General features: G+C 38.4%; 1 protein-coding gene across 1 annotated transcript; it reads left to right on the top strand.

The window, feature by feature from the left end:
- Window positions 1-5: 5 nt before the first annotated feature.
- LOC148213240 (cyclin-dependent kinase E-1-like) lies at window positions 6-16,389 on the top strand. Its single transcript, XM_088124664.1, is given in 17 exon segments — window positions 6-514; window positions 857-967; window positions 1,207-1,310; window positions 1,392-1,434; window positions 1,526-1,624; window positions 2,452-2,521; window positions 2,977-3,071; window positions 3,195-3,228; window positions 3,310-3,394; window positions 3,529-3,606; window positions 5,274-5,321; window positions 5,931-5,963; window positions 6,073-6,107; window positions 6,110-6,180; window positions 14,115-14,345; window positions 14,526-14,595; window positions 15,816-16,389. Coding segments are annotated over 16 exon segments (1,476 nt in total). The 5' UTR covers window positions 6-244; the 3' UTR covers window position 14,595; window positions 15,816-16,389.
- Window positions 16,390-20,653: the final 4,264 nt, after the last annotated feature.

Genomic DNA, 20,653 nt, shown 5'->3' on the forward strand with positions numbered 1-20,653 from the left:
TTTTTTTCAATTTTCAATTGAAGAGAGAAATAAGAAACGTTTTTTTCTGGCGTCAACTGTGAGAGCTCTGGAGAGTAATTTCAGTTGAACAAATCGAATCTATACGAATCCCGCAGTACTACGTTGTTGTTGCAGTTCACACGCTAGCTTCTCCATTCTTCTGATGATTTTCTTCTCTCCATCTGGGGCGGAGGAATTTGCAAGAAGAATGGTTGCTGCGGCGGGGATAGCTTAGTCGGCAGCCATGGGAGACGGCAACAACACCAACAGAGGCCTCATCTCGGCCAACGCTGCCAACCGGAACACCAACAACGGCGGCAGCCACCACAAGAAGCCGGAGTGGCTGCAGCAGTACGATCTGATTGGGAAGATCGGAGAGGGAACCTATGGCCTTGTATTTCTCGCTAAAATCAAACCCCCTTCCCCCAGCCGCGGGAAGTCCATTGCCATCAAGAAGTTCAAGCAATCCAAGGACGGTGATGGAGTCTCCCCTACTGCCATCCGCGAAATTATGGTTTCTTCCAATTTCTGTCACTTTCTTGTTCTTTCGTTTCTCTTTGATTCGATTATATTTGGTTTTAGGCGGAGGAAGGACGAGGGGAACAGTTCAGAACATATAGATCTTGATATTATTACATTACACATTGTCAGCTGCGCTAGAAACAGGAAATATATTGGGTTTCATTTTCTATTAATTCATGACAAAGCAATTAGGGTTTCTTTTTTTTTTTTTTGAATTTTTAATTTTGATAACCAACTGGAGTTTGGAAAACTTGATTCTACTTTTCTGCTGGAGCTGTTGATCTTGCATTAGCCATTTCTGATAAATTAATCTTCTATATCTTTTATGGTTCAGTTACTGCGGGAAATTTCACACGAGAATGTCGTCAAGCTTGTAAATGTTCATATTAATCATGCAGATATGTCGCTGTATCTAGCTTTTGACTACGCTGAACATGACCTCTACGTAAGTTGATCTTGCTTCAATTCAGTATGTTTAACGGATTGATTTCATTTGATATTTGTTGGTTAAGACTGAAAGATTCAGTGGTTCACTGCCATTTTCGACTTGGATGGAACTGTATCCTTTTGCGTAGAGAACCAATAGCACTCGGATCATCGAGGAAAAGCATATATCGTTTAATTTGCTAATGAACTCTTCTTGTCGTCTCTATTTAATATAATAAATTTTGTATTTTTGTACAGGAAATCATCAGGCATCATAGGGACAAGGCTAACCATCCCATTAATCAGTACACCGTTAAATCCTTGCTCTGGCAACTGTTCAATGGATTGAATTATCTCCACAGGTAAAGTTGTAGTATGTTTTCTTTTTTAAATTTAATTTCTTATCTTAAGAAGACTTCTAACGGTTTCAAATTCTACTGCAGTAATTGGATTATTCATCGTGATTTGAAGCCATCAAATATTTTGGTATGATATATATGATACCCACCTGTCTGCATAAGCGTGTGTCCTCAATGTGTAGATGCAGGTTTTGCTTATGTGTCTATTTTGTAACTAGGTTATGGGCGATGGAGAAGAACAGGGAGTGGTTAAGATAGCTGATTTTGGACTTGCAAGAATATACCAAGCTCCCTTGAAGCCATTATTTGAAAATGGAGTATGGATCTCTTGGTTCCTTTTCACTTGAATTGGCTTTTTCTTTTTCATTTTTTTGGTTTTGGCTGAACTAATATTCTTTGGATGACGTAATATAAATGGAAACGGGCAAGTTAAATCTAATTTTTAAGAGTTCTAATGCTAAAATAACGTAAAAAAATATTTTGACAAGACAACAAAGAGTCTTCATGCTTAACTATTAGAACTTTTGGTAAAAGAGAGGAAGCAATGACCTCTGTTGAAACAAGAAAAAAATCTACCACTTAAAGATGCAAAGTGGGATTAAGTGGTCGATGAGGACCAACCATCATGGGATGACTCAAGTGGAATGTAAATAGTAAAGGACTTAGAGGGAATGAGTTCAAACCATGGTGGCCACCTACCTAGGATATAATATCCTATGAGTTTTCTTGTCAACCAAATGTAGTAGGGCTAGGCGGTTGGCCCGTGAATAGTCGAGGTGCGTGCAAGCTGGCCCGGACACACATATATCAAAAAAAAAAATAAACGATGGGAAGTGGGATCTTGTAGAAAGTTTATAAGTTAACTAATTAAGTTTTGGGGCTGGAGTTGCAAGATATGCAGTAGAAAATAAATGTAATGCTAAATAGGGGACCAATCCTTAACCCAGTTCCAATATATATATATATATATATAGAAAGATAAAACACAAGGAAAAATGGAAGAAGCTACCGTCACCAACATTCTCATTGCCTGATAAATCTGCCTCATTACAAGATTAAATAAAACTATGGAAGACCATTGCATGTGAAAATGAACATGTTTATTGTTAAGTTTTTTATGTGTCCATTTGCAATTTGTTTGTAGGTTGTTGTGACCATTTGGTATCGTGCACCTGAGCTTCTCCTTGGAGCAAAGCACTATACTAGTGCTGTTGGTATCCATGATAAAATCATTTAGTTTCTATTAAGTGGAGCCTCTTCTGGCTGTTATATGATTGATGCATTTTACTTGGGAACCTAACATGAGAAATTGATACCTGCATGCCCTTGCTGCTTGATTTGTGCGTCAGGATGAATTCACTGACTTGACTTCAACTTCATAACATGTTTTTTCCGGAGTTTTATATACAATCTATCATCTTTTGTACGTAAGTAAATTATAGCTATGAGAATGACTGAAGAAACATGAAAATGGGGGTCATTATAGAAGCTACCATTACTAGAAAATATATACATGCACTGTCTGGATGATGCTTTGCATGTGTGTTGTTTACAAAGGGAAATTTTTATTGCGTATCTATTTCAAATGTATATTACCTTTAGGTAGTAGACTGGGATATATTTTTATCCTCAGTAAAGAAGACGATACTTCCTTTATAAAGAAAATTAGATATGTGGGCTGTTGGATGCATTTTTGCTGAGCTTTTGACATTGAAGCCATTATTTCAAGGGCAAGAAGTCAAAGGGACTCCAAATCCTTTCCAGGTATATATGTTATCTTGCATGCTATTTGCCCTGTTGGTTTTGTGTTTCTCCCCTCACTAAACTCTTACTAATATTGTTTCTATCATTGTAATGCATATGCAATGAAACCTATGACTTGAGCAGCTTGATCAACTTGACAAGATTTTTAAGGTTTTAGGTATTTTTCAATTGCTTCTTTTGTCCCCATTTCTCCTGCATATGCAACAAAATGTTGTTTCTTAAGTCATTAATTTACTAGGCCATCCCACACTAGAGAAGTGGCCAACACTTGCGAATCTTCCACATTGGCAACAAGATCTACAGCACATACAGGGACATAAATAGTAAGCTTTTTTTCTTTCTTTTCCATATGAAACCAAAAGTAGGCTTTGCTGTGAAACTTTTACTTAAGATCCTCTTTAGAACATACTAGGTTCATGTTATGATCAGGTTTTGCCTTGGCTATTGTTTCTGACAGTGACAATGCTGGATTGTATAACGTTGTCCACCTTTCTCCAAAAAGTCCTGCATATGATCTTCTATCCAAAATGCTCGAGTATGTCTTCCATTTTCAGACCTTAATTTTCTACCATAGAGTTCTTACCAATATGTCTGTATAATTGCAGAATAGACTTTTATTTTATGGTCTGAAGATTAGTATCTTTTATTTCTATTAAAGATAAAGACTGACGTGTCATTGTTAATGTTGTTGACATAATTGTATTCATATGTGGTGCTGGTTTAAAAGATTAATGAGTTCATCATCAATGAAAACTTTTGTTTCTTTTTCAAATTAAAGAGAAAATAAAAAGGTAAATGAGTTCTGGCAATGAAAAAACTAACAAGGCTATAGGAGAGCATGGTTATAACTTATAGGAGCGTTGTGAACTAACATTCCTTCTTCTAACTTGTGGAGAGTATGGTGATAGGAGGGTTTAGAAGGATATAACTTATTTTGACTTGCCGTGAGTGTACGGTAATTTTTTATAATATTTCTTCTTTTGGCTTATAAAGAGTATTGTTATGGGAGGGTTTAGAAGTAATATTCCTTATTTAGACTTGTGGGGAGTATGGTGATCGGAGGGTTGGAAGGATATTCCTTCTTTTGACTTGTGGAGAGTGGTGATTATTTATAGTATTCCTTCTCTTGACTTGGAAAGAGTATGGTGATTCTTTATAGTATTCCTTCTTTAACGTGTGGAGAGCATGGTGATACTTGATAGGAGAGTTTATAAGGATGTTCCTTCTTTTTAGTCCTTGAGGCCACGTTGACACCTTAAAATTTCCTTCTCTTGGGTCGTGGAGGGTATGCTGATTCTTTATAATATTCATTCTTTTTAAATTCTGGATTGTATTGTGATAGAAGGATTTAGTACTAATATTCCTTTTGACATGTGGAGTATGGGTGATTGGGGGGGGGGGGGGGGTTTTAGAGAAGTGTGAGAATGGAGCAGGGAACTATAGATTGAAAATAAGTTGATCAACATCATCTTGATTTAAAATCCAGATATAGAGTTATTAGTAACATCACTTTGATTGGAAATCCAGGTATGGAGTCTTAGTATTATCTGATAGAATTAGATATTAGATTAAAATAAGTTGTTCTTGAAAAAGATAATAATAAAAATAAGTTGTTTTTTGGTATCATATCAACTTGATTGGAAATTTAGAATGGCAGGGAGCTACGGATTGAAAAGTGGTTTAACATCATATTAATTGGAAATCCAGATGTGGATTATTAATATTCTCTGATGGACCTAAATAATGGAGGCTTTCTTTTTCCTTTTTCAAAATGATTATGTAACTGGGAGCAGCCTTCAATGTGGACCATGGAAGAGATGGGTCCTAGCTAGTAAAGGAAAGTACCTGTTTTCCGTAGAATTCACTGTGATTATTTTTCTCCCCTTGTTGCTGGGAATTTCACCAATAATCCAGGCAGCATTTTGGTTATCATTAATTTATGGATTAATATCATAACTCCTACTGAGTCTTCATAAAATTACAACTAAACCCTTTGAGAATTACCAGTTTTATCTTTTAATTTAGTAACTTGGAAATGTCTACTATTTGAGATTCTGTTACCTGTAAATTGTTAATTATTTTATCTTTTTTAGCCTTTTTATGCATGATGATAAATTATTGCCTCATATAAATCTTTTACTTCATTGGGATTTCAATTTGCTAACTTCCTTGATCTCCCATCATGGGTAATTTTTTGGTCAGGTATGATCCTCGAAAACGTATAACAGCAGCCCAAGCTCTTGAGCACGAGTATGACTTATCTTCACAACCATTTTCTGATCCTTCTAGTTGTGTGCTTTTTTGGGACTATTATAATGTTGGAATTTCTGACGTGATATACTTTTCTTCCTCTGTTCAGCTATCATCTGAAAGTCTGCAAGTAGTATGGAACGTTGTTATTTAGATTTTTATTATATTGCCTTAAATATAATTGTTCGTTGTTATGTCATAATCCATTAACACACACATACAGTGCATGTGAAATTTTTAGTTTTGTTTTGACTCTACAGAGAAATGAAGTTTAATTAAATGCCAATACTCAAATGTTTAAAAAAGGAGAATATGATTAATTTCCTAATATATTAATGCTTTTTGGTTTTTTGAAATCGAAACAAATATGCATGAAATATTAAAAAGAAAGAGTAGAGCCAAGCCCAAGTCAGAGAAGGTTACAATAAAGTTTCCAAATTGGCCAAAAGAACATTGAGACTGTAATCTATAAAGGTGGTAGCATGTACACTACGGATAATCACACGATGCATATGCCATGTTAGTCTTACATGATTTTTGACAATTTGATGTTCCATCAATTTGTTGATGCAATATTGAAGATAGTTTTTCTCTTGTCTTGTTTCCCAGGTATTTTCGTTTAGAGCCTCTGCCAGGATACAAGTATGGTTTTGTTTCTGCTTCTTTGTGGGACATTGCCTCTTAAAGTTGGAAACGTTTTGCATTTAGATTTCATCACCTTGACTTGGGTACATGTGTATTACAATTTTAGTACTCTGGTGCCAGTCCAACCTGGAGAGAAGGTCATTAATATCCAACTCGCCCCGTGGACACAACAACGGACTTTGAGGGAACAACTAACCTTCAACCCTCACAAACGGTAAGCTGGATTCTATAAATTTCTCCTTCTCTTCTTCTTTTTCCTTCTCTCTCTCTCTAAAGCTACAAAATTTAAGTAAACATATATGAATAAGGTGCCATGTGTAGCTTTTTGTTAAATATAATCATGGAGGCTCCAGGCTGCAATTATTATATTTGTTTACCTATGCATTAACTATTTTTTCAGTTCCCATGCCATCCAATAGGTCAAGGGCAGTCTATTTTGAAAGATTCATTTCCATTTTCACATCATGAAATTTCCTATATTTAGATAGCTGTAAGTTAGTTATTAAGCACTACTATGTTTCTTGTGTTGATTATGATTTCAGATAGGAGTCCTTTGCTTGCTGGACTTCCTTATTCATGAGTTTTGTGTGTGTACAAGTACATAGGTATATTGTGAGGTATCTTCCTCACTATCCTTGATATTCCAAAAGCAAAACGCCCTAAGGCTTACAAAACCAGCTAATTCGAGAGGGCTGGGTTCTCTCCTAATAGCCTAGCTCTATTCCTTACACACAAAGCAAAAAACTGCCCTTACTCATCCCGAGGGTCTCTTACATACCTTCCACCACTCCCCCCATCCGTACTACCCTATTCTAACTAACTTTAGAGTCAACTTCCCAAAATACCCTTCCTCCTACAGCCTCCCCCTAAATTTCCTTTTCTACCCCTCCTAGCATAAGTATATACAATTGGTGGTCTAACATCACTCCCCTCTTCGAAATCCACCTTGTCCCCAAGGTGGGTGTCAAAATTCTGTTCAAAGAACTAGGAAATTGCCGTTCAATCGTATCCAACTCTTCCCATGTAGACTCTTCCTCCAGCAAATGTTTCCAAGCTACCAGGGCTTCGTCCTTGCCAGTTGATTAATTTGTGCGCGTTGCATACACCTCTTCCAGTTTCGTTATCCACTCCATATCTCAGACACCCATGGAGTCACTTGCTGGGCGACAGTAGAATTGCCCACAACCTTCTTGAGTTGTGAGATATGGAAGACAGGGTGGATGCTTGATTCAGCTGGCAATCTTAGCTTGTAGGCAACCTTCCCTATCCTTTGTATTATTTCAAAGAAGTACTTCGGAGCTAGCTTCTTATTTAGACGCTTGGCCACTGACTTCTGATGGTAGGTTCTCAGCTTCAAGTACACCCACTCCCCTTCATCGAATTCTAGGTCCCTCCTCTTCTTGTCTCCATACAGCTTCATATGCTCTTGGGCCTTCCTCAGGTGTTCTTTAATTCTATCCAATGCCATGTCCATATCTGCCAACTGCTGATCAAGAGTGCCATTGCTCGTTTTAACACTGTTGTACCTTATCACTGTTGAGGGTTGTCGTCCATACACTAAGTGAAAGGGTGTTGCCCCGAGTGCTATATGATACGTGGTGTTATACCAGTACTCCGCTTATGGTAGCCAGTGTCCCGACTACTTAGGTGAGTTGTTGCAATAGCAACAGAGGTAGGTCTCAAGACAACGATTAACAATTTCGGATTGATCGTCCGTTTGTGGGTGGTATGCGGTGCTTCTCCGTAGTTGGGTTCCCTGTACTCTAAATAGGTCGGTCCAGAAGTGACTGACGAACACCTTGTCTCAATCCGATACAATGGATCTCGAAAACCCATGCAAGTGCACGATTCCTTTAATGAAAGTATTAGCCACAGTCTTTGCGATGAAAGGGGTGACAGAGAGCCACAAAGTGAGCGTATTTGCTCAACCTATCAACCACCACCAGAATGGTGTCGCATCCTTCGGATTTCGGCAGCCCTTCGATAAAATACATGGCCACATCCTCCCAGATACGATTCGGAATGGGGAGAGGTTGGAGTAATCCTGCGGGAAAGGCAGCCACGGTTTTGTTCTTTTGACACACATGGCAACTGTCCACATAGGCCTTCACATTTGTTTTCATTCCTTGCCAGTAGAGCTCGCCAGTCAACCTTTTGTAGGTCTGGAGGAATCCGGAATGACCACCCATGACGAATCATGATACATATGGAGTATTGTGGGGATCAACGAGGATTTTTTAGATAGCATCATTCTATGCTTATATGTGAGCATCCCTTGCTGCATTCGAAACTTAGGACTGCCCTCGGGGTCATTCTCTAGGACCTTTTTGATCAATGATAGATACAGGTCTTCGCTCACCTCCTTCCTTATCACCTCTATGTCCAGTAGCTTAGGTACATATAACATGGCTAGATGTCCAGTGGTCGGCATTCTCGATAAACTATCAGCGGCTTTGTTCTCTTGGCCAGGACGATACTGTATCTCAAAATCGTACCCAAGAGCTTGGCGATCCACCTCTGGTACTCAGTTGAATTTGTCGCTGGTCCAATAGGTGCTTCAGGGCTTGTTGATCTGTTTGGACTATAAAGCAATGTCCTAGCAAGTAGGGCCTCCACCGTTGAACTGCCAAGACCGCAGCCATCAATTCCCTCTCATATATTTCATTTGGGCGGGGCGACAATGTATGGCTGAAATATGCTATGGGTTTTTTTCTGAGATAAAATTGCTCCAAGACCAAAATCAGAGGCATCTGTTTCTATCACAAACGGGATTGCAAAATCCGGCAAGGCTAACACATGCAAGGTGACCATGGCCTTTTTTAACTCCTCAAAAGCTCGAGTGGCTACCCCGTTCCAGACGAATGCATCTTTCTTCAATAGTTGGGTTACGGGGCCGGCGATGGTTCCGTAATTCGCCACGAATCGACGATAATATCCCGTTAACCCTACGAAGCCTCTCAACTCTTTTATGTTTGTGGGTTTCGGCCATTGTACCATAACTCGCACTTTCTCCGGATCTGCTTCAACTCCATGAGCTGGTACCCAATGCCCCAAATATTCAATCCTTCCCTGAGCAAACATGCACTTCTTTTGATTCGCATGCAATTCGTTTTTCTCGCAACACATCGAACACAATGGCCAAATGTTTGATTTGAGTATCCATATTGGGGCTATATACTAGTATATAAAAAAAAGACTAACACGAATTTTCTCAAGAAGTAGCGGAATACCTGGTTCATGAGGGCCTAGAATGTTGAGGGTGCATTGGTAAGGCCGAATGGCATTACAAGAAACTCATAGTGGCCTTTGTGTGTTCGAAAAGCGGTTTTGGCGACGCCCCCCTTGGCTACCCGGATTTGATGGTATCCCGATCGAAGGTCGATCTTTGAGTGTACCGTGGAACCGTGCAGCTCATCCAGAAATTCTTCAATCACGGGGATGGGGAACTTGTCAGGCACCGTTGCTTTGTTCAAAGCTCTGTAATCGACGCAAAACCTCCAGCTTCCATCCTTCTTCTTCACCAAAATGACTGGGCTAGAGTAGGGACTAACATTGGACTAAATGATTCCGGCTTCCAACGGGCTGGTGGGAGACCAGTTGGTTTCTGAAAAATCGAAGCATAATCAAATAGCAAGGATGTGATTCCCTAAGGTAATGGGGGGGAGGGGGTTGTACCTGTAGTGGCATCGATTGTTCTTCTTCCATCGTCAAAAAGGCCCGCAACTCAATCAAGAACCCTTGGTCGTTCTTGTCCCATGCTCGTGCCAGCTTCTTAAAAGACACCTCCATACACGTCAACGCTGGATCTCCTTGTATCTTCACCTTTTGTATGTCCTTTTCGAAAGTCATGGTCAAGGCGGGCCAATCCACCTGCAGTTTTCCCACCCTTCTCAACCATTGCATTCCCAAAACAGCGTCTATGTTTCCCAACTCCAGTGGCTGGAAATCCTCCATTATGGTCATCTTGATCACCCCTTTGCAGATGTCCCCGCCCCTGATGGTTGTGCCTGATCCCATGATCACCCCATAGCTGGGTTCTGTCCTCACTAGTTTGGGATCACCCATATCTGGGTGTGTCTGTCCTCACTAGTTGTAGTACATCAGCCAACTTTTGAGAGATGAAGATGTGTGTAGCCCCGCAGTCGATGAGGACCACGACTTCCTTTTCTTGGATCTTACCTTTTAGTTTCATCGTTCTTGGAGTTGTGAGACTGACAATGGAGTTGAAGGCGACGTACTCCACTGCCTTTCCTTTTCTTCTTCCTTCGGTTCCTCATCGAACTCCATTTCCATCTCCGTGTCGTCCTTCGTCTGTTCATCGTTATGCACAACAAACACGCGTAACTCCTTACACTTACGCCCCACCGAATATTTTTTTCGTCACAATTGAAACACATACCTTTTTCCTTCCTTTTCTGGTATTCAGCCTCTGTGAGGGATGCTTCTGTTGCTGTTCGGGTTTTGTTGCACTGCATTCCTTGACCTTTAGTAGACAGAGTGACTACCCTGGTAGGTGTTAGGTCGGCTCCCTTAATGGAGGTCTTACTGTTTACTGGAGGAATTATTACTAGCCCCCTCCCCAACGAGTGTCTCCTCACCTTCTTGGGCTGCTAGGTCTATATCTTACACCAATTGGGCTTTCCTCATAATTTCGTCCAGCTCATCAGGTTCCATGGCCCGTACTTCGGCCCGTATCGTCGGTCTGAGCCCATTGAGGAAGGCTCCTTCCAAGACCTCATCGGAGAGCTACGTTAATGGTGCTGCCATGGCTTCAAATCGCTGGATATACTCTTCTATCGTCGTCTCCTGCTTGATTGCTAACAGTCTCGCACATTGTTTCCCTTTTCTTGACTGCTGGAAACGTTGAAACATCCGTTTTTTAAGGTCATCCCAATCAGTGAACCGTTGTCGATTATCATTCCACTGGTACCAAGCTAAAGCTATCCCCTCAAAACTAATAACAGCAACAATCAATTTCTCAGAATCACTTAGTTTATGAATCCTCTCTGCACAAAACAGCCATGAATCTGGGTTTGGTCCTGTGAAGATCGGCATCTCCAATTTCTTGAACTTATTTCGGTCGTTTCCACGGTTGCCGGTTTCTAGGACTCATATCTTTGTGGTGGCTTTCCTCTTCAGCGTCGAGCCTTCTCCCGTTGTTACCTCCGTCATCGACGTTTGGTGCCGGTGACTTCAGCCATAAAACGCTCCATCTTCTGTTGATGAGCTTCCATCCGAGCCGTAAACTTCTCCAAGATGTTCTGGTTAGCCTGAACCTGTCCTCGCACTCCTTTGATCGTTTCTTTTAGGCCGACCACTTCTTGCTCCGTCGCATAACATCGTTCCTCCAGTCGTGTCTGCACCATTCTTTTCTTCTTTACCAGGATGAACTTGCTCTGATACCAAGTTGTGAGGTATCTTCCTCACTATCCTTGATATTCCAAAAGCAAAACGCCCCAGGGCTTACAAAACCAGCAATTGTAGGGTTCTCTCCTAATAGCCTAGAGCTATTCCTTTCACACAAAGCAAAAAACTGCGCTCACCAATCCCGAGGGTCCCTTACATACCTTCCACTACTCTCCCCCCCCCCCCATCCGTACTACCCTATTCTAACTAACTTTAGAGTCAACTTCCCAAAATACCCTTCCTCCTCTAGCCTCCCCCTAAATTTCCTTTTCTACCCCTCCTAGCATATGCAATTGGTGGTCTAACATACATTTACTTTGTCCAGTCTACTGATCCATGCCAGCTAACTTTCTATTAATATTTTCCTCATTTTTCGGCTTTTATTTCTGCTCTTCCACTGCCCTAATCTTTCAACAGTTAACATAGGCGGCTGTATTATCTTTTGTTTTCTAAATGTGAGCATCTTACTGTCTTAATCTTTCAACACCCTTTGAAGGATCTAGGTTAGCACGTAGATCTAGGCACCATAACCTGGCTTTTGGTTCATCTCACGTTGACAGGTTTGCTTGCCAAAAATGGCCCACGTCTCAATATACTTTCTTTCAAAATGAAAATTCACCTTTATTTTCAAAAGGAAAATGAATCGCTTGACAACATTGCCTTCTGCTCTTATGAGTCATGAATCATGGTTCATTTCACGTTGATATGCTCCCATGTTGATAGAGAACTAAGAAGGAAACCAGACCTTGGAGATATCTTTATTAGGATTTTCCAAACACCATTCTGTTAGCATAAAACCCTTCTATTTGTACTAAAACAAGGAACAAGAAACTAGACTAAAAGTTTAAAGCTTGCTAATTGGGCACACGACCAGTCTAATTGAACTACCCATTGAACACGTGGCATATAGAGGTTATCACAAGGAATCTCTGATATCAATTCCCTCCCTTTTAAAGGGAACTTAGCCTTGAGTACACCCTGATGGCAGCAGATAAATACGCCGTGAAGCCAGAGGCCTTAATTTCACTACTATGTCAATAAACTCCTCTCCTCTCAAGATCTTTGTTTTGAGCTTAATAAAATCTGATGTAGCTTATTTATAGATATCCTAAGATCAACAATCAACCAATATAGGCCATGGGGAACAGGCCTTTATGCTCTATACCCACAAAATTCTCGAGACTATGAAGATCATCAAATTCATATATCAACCCTTTCTTTCAAGAAAATATACAAACTCTCGAAAGAGTGAAATAAGTAAAAGGAAAAGAAAATATAACAGATAACAGATAACAAAATAAACTCAAAGGTTAAGAGATAAACTAAAAGCTCCCCAATTAAAACAGATAAGTGAAGGAGAATAATTTTCAAACAAAGAAGACATGGAACACCACTGTGAAGCCTTAAACTTAGCCAAGCTGAACCGATCAAGTACGGATTTGCAACGGTCCTTGAAGATTCTGAGGTTCCTTTCATACCAAAGCTCATAGAGCAAAGCTTTGACTGCATTTAACCACAACTAACGGCTCTGAGGAGGCAGATTCAGACCAAGAAGTAGCTGAAAAACATTATCCACCGAAATATTGCTAAAGACCCATGATAAGTTGAATTCCTTGAATAACAAAGTCCAACAGTGGAGGGCGAAAGGACATTGGAAAAGTATATGGAGCAAGTTTTCCCCATTAGCTTGACAAAATGCACAAATGGAGGGCTGTAAACAGGAGGCAAAGAGCTTCCTTTGGAAAACATCAGCAGTGTTCAATCTTCCTTTTAAGATAATCCAGACAAATAAGCTAACTTTCTTTGGGCTCTTTGTTTTCCATAATGCCTTATATAAATCATGGTGATTAGAGGTGGATCAGAAGAGGATTTGCAAAGAAATGCCACTGAAAACGTACCCGAAGCCTCCAAAGACCAAAACCAACCATCAGCTGTGTTGTTTGGGGTGTAGGAATTTAAAGCCTCCAACAATTCAATAAATTCCTCAGCTTCCTCATCAAAGGGTCCCAAAACTCAGCAATTGATCCATTGGGTGATGAAGAAACACGGAATAGATTTGGAAATCTATCCTTAAGAGGAGAATCATTAATCCAGCTGTGATGCCAAAATAGAATTCGAGCTCCGGAACCCAATTTAAAGATGGAGAAATGCTCTACCTTCTTCCAATGACGGGAGATGTTGATCCATGGGCACCGTGCGCACCCGTTCTGTTTCTCCTTTGAAAACCAACCGAAATTGCTTAAACCATAGAGACTTTCCACCATTTGATGCCATAATGCTGAGGGCTCTTGCCCAAAACGCCACCCCCATTTGGCAAGGTGGGCACTGTTCTTATCAGAAAGCCCACCAACTCCAAGCCTCCACCCCCAAATGATCGGAGGCAATGTCCCAGTGAACCAAATGAAGCAATTTACTGCACACTATTACCTTTAAAACACTGTCCCATTAGAGCCTCCATAATCCATGAGCCATGGCTTAGCATGTTATTAAGAATATTATCGATACTCTAGAATTAATTGATTTAAGTAACGGTTGATTTTTCATTTGCCAATGAATTGGATTCTGATTTGGTCAATAATAGGATTCTTAGCTAGAAGAAAGGCACACACCTCAATTTATTATTATTATTATTATTATTTTAATATTTCATAGACAAAAATAAGAAAGTTATCCAAAACCCTGTTAAACAATCTCTGAAAATATCTCTCATTAAACTTTGGTCTAATCTTAAATTGTCAACAGGTACCATCTGGAAATGCAGTTTCTGTGCAAGGTGCTCATGTGGTGGCAGGCAGATCTGTCCCCCGGCCAATGGCAGGAGTTGGCATGCCAAGGATGCCACCTCAGGGTATGGCTGCTTATGGTCTTGCATCTCAGGCTGGGATTGGTGGCAGTATGAATCCTGGTGGCAGTATGAATCCTGGTGGAATCCCGATGCAGCGAGGTGTTTCTGCCCAAGCTCATCAGCAACAGGTTGATTATTTACGATCCAATTTGATCATTTCTTAAAATTTAGAAATTGTTTTCTACATCTGTAGATTAATCTCACCAACTATAAATGTAGTGATCTAGATAAATCTATAAATATAATTAATGGTCTTTTTTCACCTGTTTTTTTCTTTTTTTTTTCTCCCTTCTCAATATTTCAAATAGTTAAGGAGAAAAGATCCAGGAATGGGAATGCCGGGTTATCCTCAGCAGAAACAACAAAGACGCTACTGAGGTAATAGATCTCAACAATTCTACTTGTTACATACGACCTATAAATTGGGGATCATTGTGGTCCGTACCCTCAAATTGCCAGTACAGTATAAGTTGTGGATGGTTGCTGTTCTTGTTTACTGGAAATATAGTGGAAATGACACGTCATGTTCAACTGTCAACCCTGTGCAAAACAGTCCAAATAAGTTGCCTTCTCTAGTTGTACTTCCTTTGAAAAATAGTAATAGTGGAATCCATGGAGCACAAACATTAGTTAGAAGCTTCAATTTTCCCATGTTGGAGGCGCTCTAGTCTAGACATCTTGACACCCACCCTTATTTGCTTATATGTATTAACATCTTGTAAAGAAATTGTCCGCTTTCTTTTCTTTGGGGTGTCTCCCTCTTGAAATACATGTTATTCCACTTGGATATTTTCTCAACAACTATTTTCCATTTGTTTCTAAAATCGAGCAAGATTTGCGTTGCGTTTCCTCCTGGTGACAATCCAAGTTAGTCCAAAGGCCACTTCTGTTAGTGTCCTATGAAGGACACCTTCAAGTTGGGATCTCTCTCATAGACGGGATGTCAGAAATATTAGGAAGATTTGAACAAAAAGCAAAAATGGGCCAGGTTCTACTCTTTAGGGTGTCTCTCTTTTGAAATACGTGTATTCTACTTGGATATCTTCTTAACTACCATTTTCCATTTGTTTCTAAAATTGAGTTAGATTATGTGTTTCCTCCTGATGACAATCCAAGTTAGTCCAAAGGCCACTTCTGATAGATATCCACCTATGAAGGACCTTTAAGCTGGGATCTTTCTCATGAGACGGAATGTCAGTAGGGATACGTAATGAAACATTAGGAAAATTTGAACAAAAATCAAAATTGAGGAAAATCTCAGTTTCCTTGTTAAAAAAAGCTCCAAAAAGTGTCGAAAACCTTAAAACAAGACAATAATTTTATTTACAACTTAGAGGACGAACATACATGGGCTTAAAAAGGGCCAAAATGGATGAAGTGAGCAAACTAACATTCACATTCATCCAGTAGCCTTTTCCAAGTGTTGATTTTGCCAAGGTTTGTATGTTCTTATGAATTTATCATGTTTTACTCCTTTCTCCATGAATTTCGCTTAAACTTTAGCAATAAGGTGATGAACTAAAATTTTACAGTCATCAGACTTGCTTTTATCCTATAAAGGTGCTAAATTTTCTTTTCTGAGATCTGGTTTCTTGCAGTGGTATCAGGAAGACCTGAGATTACTTGTAGGCAGAAGCCAAAAATTTGTCTGTGCACGTCTTACAAAGCTGAGGGGATTGCTTGTTGACTTATTTGCAAGCTGAGGTGTACCAACTCGGTCGGGAATTCAACTACCAAACACGTTTCTTGACACAGAATTGACTGATGTTAATGTGGCATCTCAGATTGCATGAATTGCTTCACATGCATCAGTTTTCTTGATATAGGTAACCTGGCCAGGAGAAACTAGGTCCTCTTGTATTATATACTCCAAAGTAGTAAAATGGCATTAATTTGGTCGACACGAAACCCGTTTTGTGTTTATGTACAAGGTTAGAGAAGTGGGGAAAGGAAAAAGGATATAGGATTATTGAACCCTCCCACCCCCACCCCAAAGAGTAGATCAGTCCTTCAATAGCAATATTTGGACCTTTTCTGAGGTTTTCTTATTAGTTACTGTAAAAGAAAATTCATCTGTTCTGTGCAGTTCATTAATAACTTGCAGTTCCAGTATTTTATTGGTCACAGAATGATTACGTTTTTCTATTTTGAATAAAATTGTTAGTTACAAGATTTTTTATTGTTTTGCTTATTATGTTATATAATCTTCAAAACTAGGCAACTCTTTGATGATTAGTTTTCATTTACATTTTTGGAAATAAATAAAGTGGTAAGAATGACTTTCTTTTTTAGTTAAGATTTGGTGTTAAGAGTAGGAGTATACCTTACCTTTTAAGGTTTGACAGATGAAATCTTGTTTATTCACTATAGATTGATCTTTACATTTGTATTGTATTGTATTTTTCTTTAACGAGAAACGACTTTTCATTATTAATGAAAATGGAGAAAAATGTTAAAGGATACAAATTCTGGAGAAGGAAAAATTAAACACCCAAATGAATAACAAATTTCCAAGAGAATAAATATTAAAGAGCAAAATGTCTAATTATCTAAGGCAATTGAAACAACCAAAACCACTTCTATTTGCAAAAGCTACATATGTATATTGAACAGGAGAAGCCTTTGGTACACCGATTGGAGAATACCCAAACAATGGAATCATCCACCCTAAACTATGTAGAGATTAAGCTTAATCTTAGAGAGAATAAGATAATTCTATTATCATTTATAGAAATTCTATTATCATTTACAGAGATAAATATACAAGGTTGACCTAAATAAATAATGTAAAACAACGATAAAGTATAAAATAATAAAGACTATTACAATAATATAAAATATAAGAATTTAAGTATTCTAACACTCCCCTCAAGTTGGAGCATATATATGTTAATCATGTCCAATTTGTTATAGAGATAATCTATTCATGCTCCATTTAATGCTTTAGTGAAGATATCTCCTAACTGCTCTTCAGTCTTCGTATATCCTGTAGATATTAATCCTTGCCTTTTCTCACATGCATAATGACAATTAACTTCAATGTGTTTTAGTCCGTTCATGAAAAATCATATTTAGATGCAATATAGAGAGTTGCTTGATTATCACACCACAGTTTGGTTGGAGTGGTGATATCAAATCTCAATTCAATCAGAAGTTGCTATATCCACACTAATTCACACACCGATTGTGTTATTGCTCTATATTCTGTTTAGCACTTGAACGTGACATCCCATTTTGTTTCTTACTCTTCCAAGAAATAAGATTACCTCCAATAAATACACGATCTCATAAGGTTGATCTTCTATCTTCCTTAGACCCAGCCCAATGAACATCTAAAAAACATTCAATATTAAGTTGACCATGATCTTTTTATAATAACCATGTCTAGGAGCACCTTTCAAATAACAAAAAATATGTTCCAATATGACACAATAGTCAACCATAGGAGAACTCATATACTGACTCATGATACTTACTAGGTAAGCTATGTCTACCCTAGTCACTGTAAGATAATTTAACTTTCCTACTAACCTCCTATACCTCTCAGGATCTTGTAGCAACTCCCATTCTTTTGTAAGTTGTAAATTAGGCATCATCGGGGTACGATGAGGCTTAGCACCTAACTCTCATGTCTCAGTTAACGAGTCAAGTACATATTTTCTCTATGATAAAAGAATTTCATTCTTACTTCTCATTACCTCCATTCCCAATAAGTATTTCAACATTCCCAAATCTTTAGTGTTTGGAATTGACTATGAAAAAAAGTCTTGAGAGATAGGATGCTTAATGTATCATTCATTACCAATAATAACAATATCATCAACGTATACAACTAGTAAGAAGACACCAGCTTCAAATAAAGATAAAATGATCTGACTTATTCTTCATTCCAAAGTCCTCAATCACCTAACTGAATTTTCCAAACCATGCTTGCGAACTCTGTTTTAACCCATACAAGGATTTAAGAATGTGACATAACTTTCATTCTCCCCTTGAGCAACAAAAGTCGGTGGTTGCTCCATATACACTTCTTCTTGAAAATCATTATGTAGGAATGCATTTTTAATATCAAGCTGATGCAAGAGCCAACAGTAGATGGATGCCAACGAAATAAATAACCCGACAGAAGTCAATTTAACGAATGGAGAAAAAGTATCAAAATAATCAACTCTATAAGTTTGTGCATAGCCTTTAGCAACAATACGAGCTTTCAATCGGGTGACAGATTCATCAGGATTAACTTTAATAGCAATCACCCATTTACAACCGATAGACTTCTTTCCTATGGGAACAGAAATTAAATTTCAAGTACCATTGTATCTAAGACAATCATGTCTCCAACATAGCAGCACGCCAGAATCAGACAAGACTTCATGGACAGTGAACAGATAAAGACTCAAGAGATGCAATGAACGGACAAGTAGGAAAAGACAAATGATTATATGACACAAAATATAAACAAGTGCATTTGCGTTTACCTTTACGAAGAGTAATAAAGATCATCGCTTGTTCTTGGATCCAATAATGAAGAAGCTGCTGGTATATGGTATGTGACCGAAGGAGGTTGTTGTCGAGAATAGACTTGAGTCATATGAGGGAGAGGAGGATTAGACAGAGATGGTGGTGTTACTAGAGGGCACTTCCGTATAAGAAGAGACAATGGAATAAACAAGCAACATCATTTCCACTTGATGCTTCCCCCGACTATTACTTCACGATGATGAAAAAGAAGTATCTTCTTAGAAAGTAACGTTAGGATATATAAGATATCTATTTAGATTAGGGCAATAACACCGATACCCTTTTTTAACACGAGAATAACCAAGGAAAATGCATTTCAAGACTTGGGGTCTAATTTTGTGAGTTGGGAGCGAACATTCTGAATGAAGTAAGTACAACCAAATATTTTAGGTTTAATAGAAAATAAAGACTATGGAACATAAAATACGACAAGGTATCTCACCCTTAAAAATTGATGAAGGCATGCGATTAATTAAGAAACAAGTCGTCGAAACAGAATCAACCAAAACGTTAAGGCCCTTGCTATCTCAAGGAGATGTCTATTTTTTCGTTATGCAACTCCATTTTGAGTCGGAGTATCAACACAAAAGGATTGATGAAGAATACCATGTTTACCTAAATAGGAGCCAAAAATACTAGATAAGTATTCTTTAACATTATCACTTCGTAGAACTTTAAGAGATCCACCAAATTAAGTACGAATCTCAGCATGAAAGTTACGAAAATGAGAAAGTAACTCATAACGATATTTCGTTAAATATAACTAAGTTACACGAGAAGAATCATCGACAAAAGTAACAAAATACTGAAATCCAGTTTTAGACTCAATAGAACAAGGATCCCAGACATCATAATGAACTAACTCAAAAAGAGCACTAGCTCGTTTATTGACTCCAGGATATGAACCAAGACAATAAAACTTAACAAATTGAAATGACTCAAAATCTAAAGAATGAAAATTATAAAATTAAGGACGAAGATTCTTCAACCCAGAGAGAGATGGATGGCCCAAACGACAATGTTCTTCTAAAGGATATGGCACTTTAGTGCATACGATGGCTGTAGAGATTTGTGTATAAATGTGTCAAGACCGTCGAATTCACACCCTTTACCAATAGTCCTTTTCGTCATAAGATCCTGTCATATAATTTGTAGCACCAGAGTTAATGACTCATTTACTTGTGTTACCTAACTATGCGATAACATTAACTGGATTAAAGGATGATGCTATCAATGATTCTTGATATTGTTGGAACTTAACAAACCCTTTTGGAGAAATCGTAATTAACTTGTTGGCATCATCAGAAGTAGATACAACATGTGCAAACTGAGTTCAGACTTTCTACATTCTCACTTTGTATGCTGAACTTATGACAATAATTTCACACAATGATATATTTTGAATTGGATTTTTGAGTACTAAATTCCATAATTGGGTGTTTGAACTCGTAGAATTCTCTTTTGTGGTTGTTACTTCTTCATACACATTGTACGTACTCGACTAAAGCACTGCTAGATTAGGAATAACAGGACAGGTTTGTGACTTCTCAATGCGAAGTACTCTAGTATATTCCTCCTCTAAAGATGAGATTTTAAAACCAGAGAGTAATTGGTTTTTAGCCACATCAAATCTTGGTGGAAACCAACAAAAAAACTCATAATTGCTAGTTGTTCACATTGGGCAAGTTGCACTTCTACATCAGGAATAAATAGAAGCAATGCATTAAACTCGCCAAACCCAGGTTGTTGGAAGCCGTTGCATATTTCAAATGTTCGATTGATGTTTCCTTTTCCAGAATAAAGGAATTCCAAGTATTTAAGTAATTCTTGAACAAAATCACAGTGATTAACCATGCTAATAATCTTACTCTCAATCGAATTATTGATTTGTAGAATGATTCTTGAATCGTTCGAC

This window comes from Momordica charantia, assembly GCF_013281855.1.
Source record: "Momordica charantia cultivar OHB3-1 chromosome 1 unlocalized genomic scaffold, Mcharantia_2.0 BLBB01000001.1, whole genome shotgun sequence".
NCBI classification, from domain to species: Eukaryota; Viridiplantae; Streptophyta; class Magnoliopsida; order Cucurbitales; family Cucurbitaceae; genus Momordica; species Momordica charantia.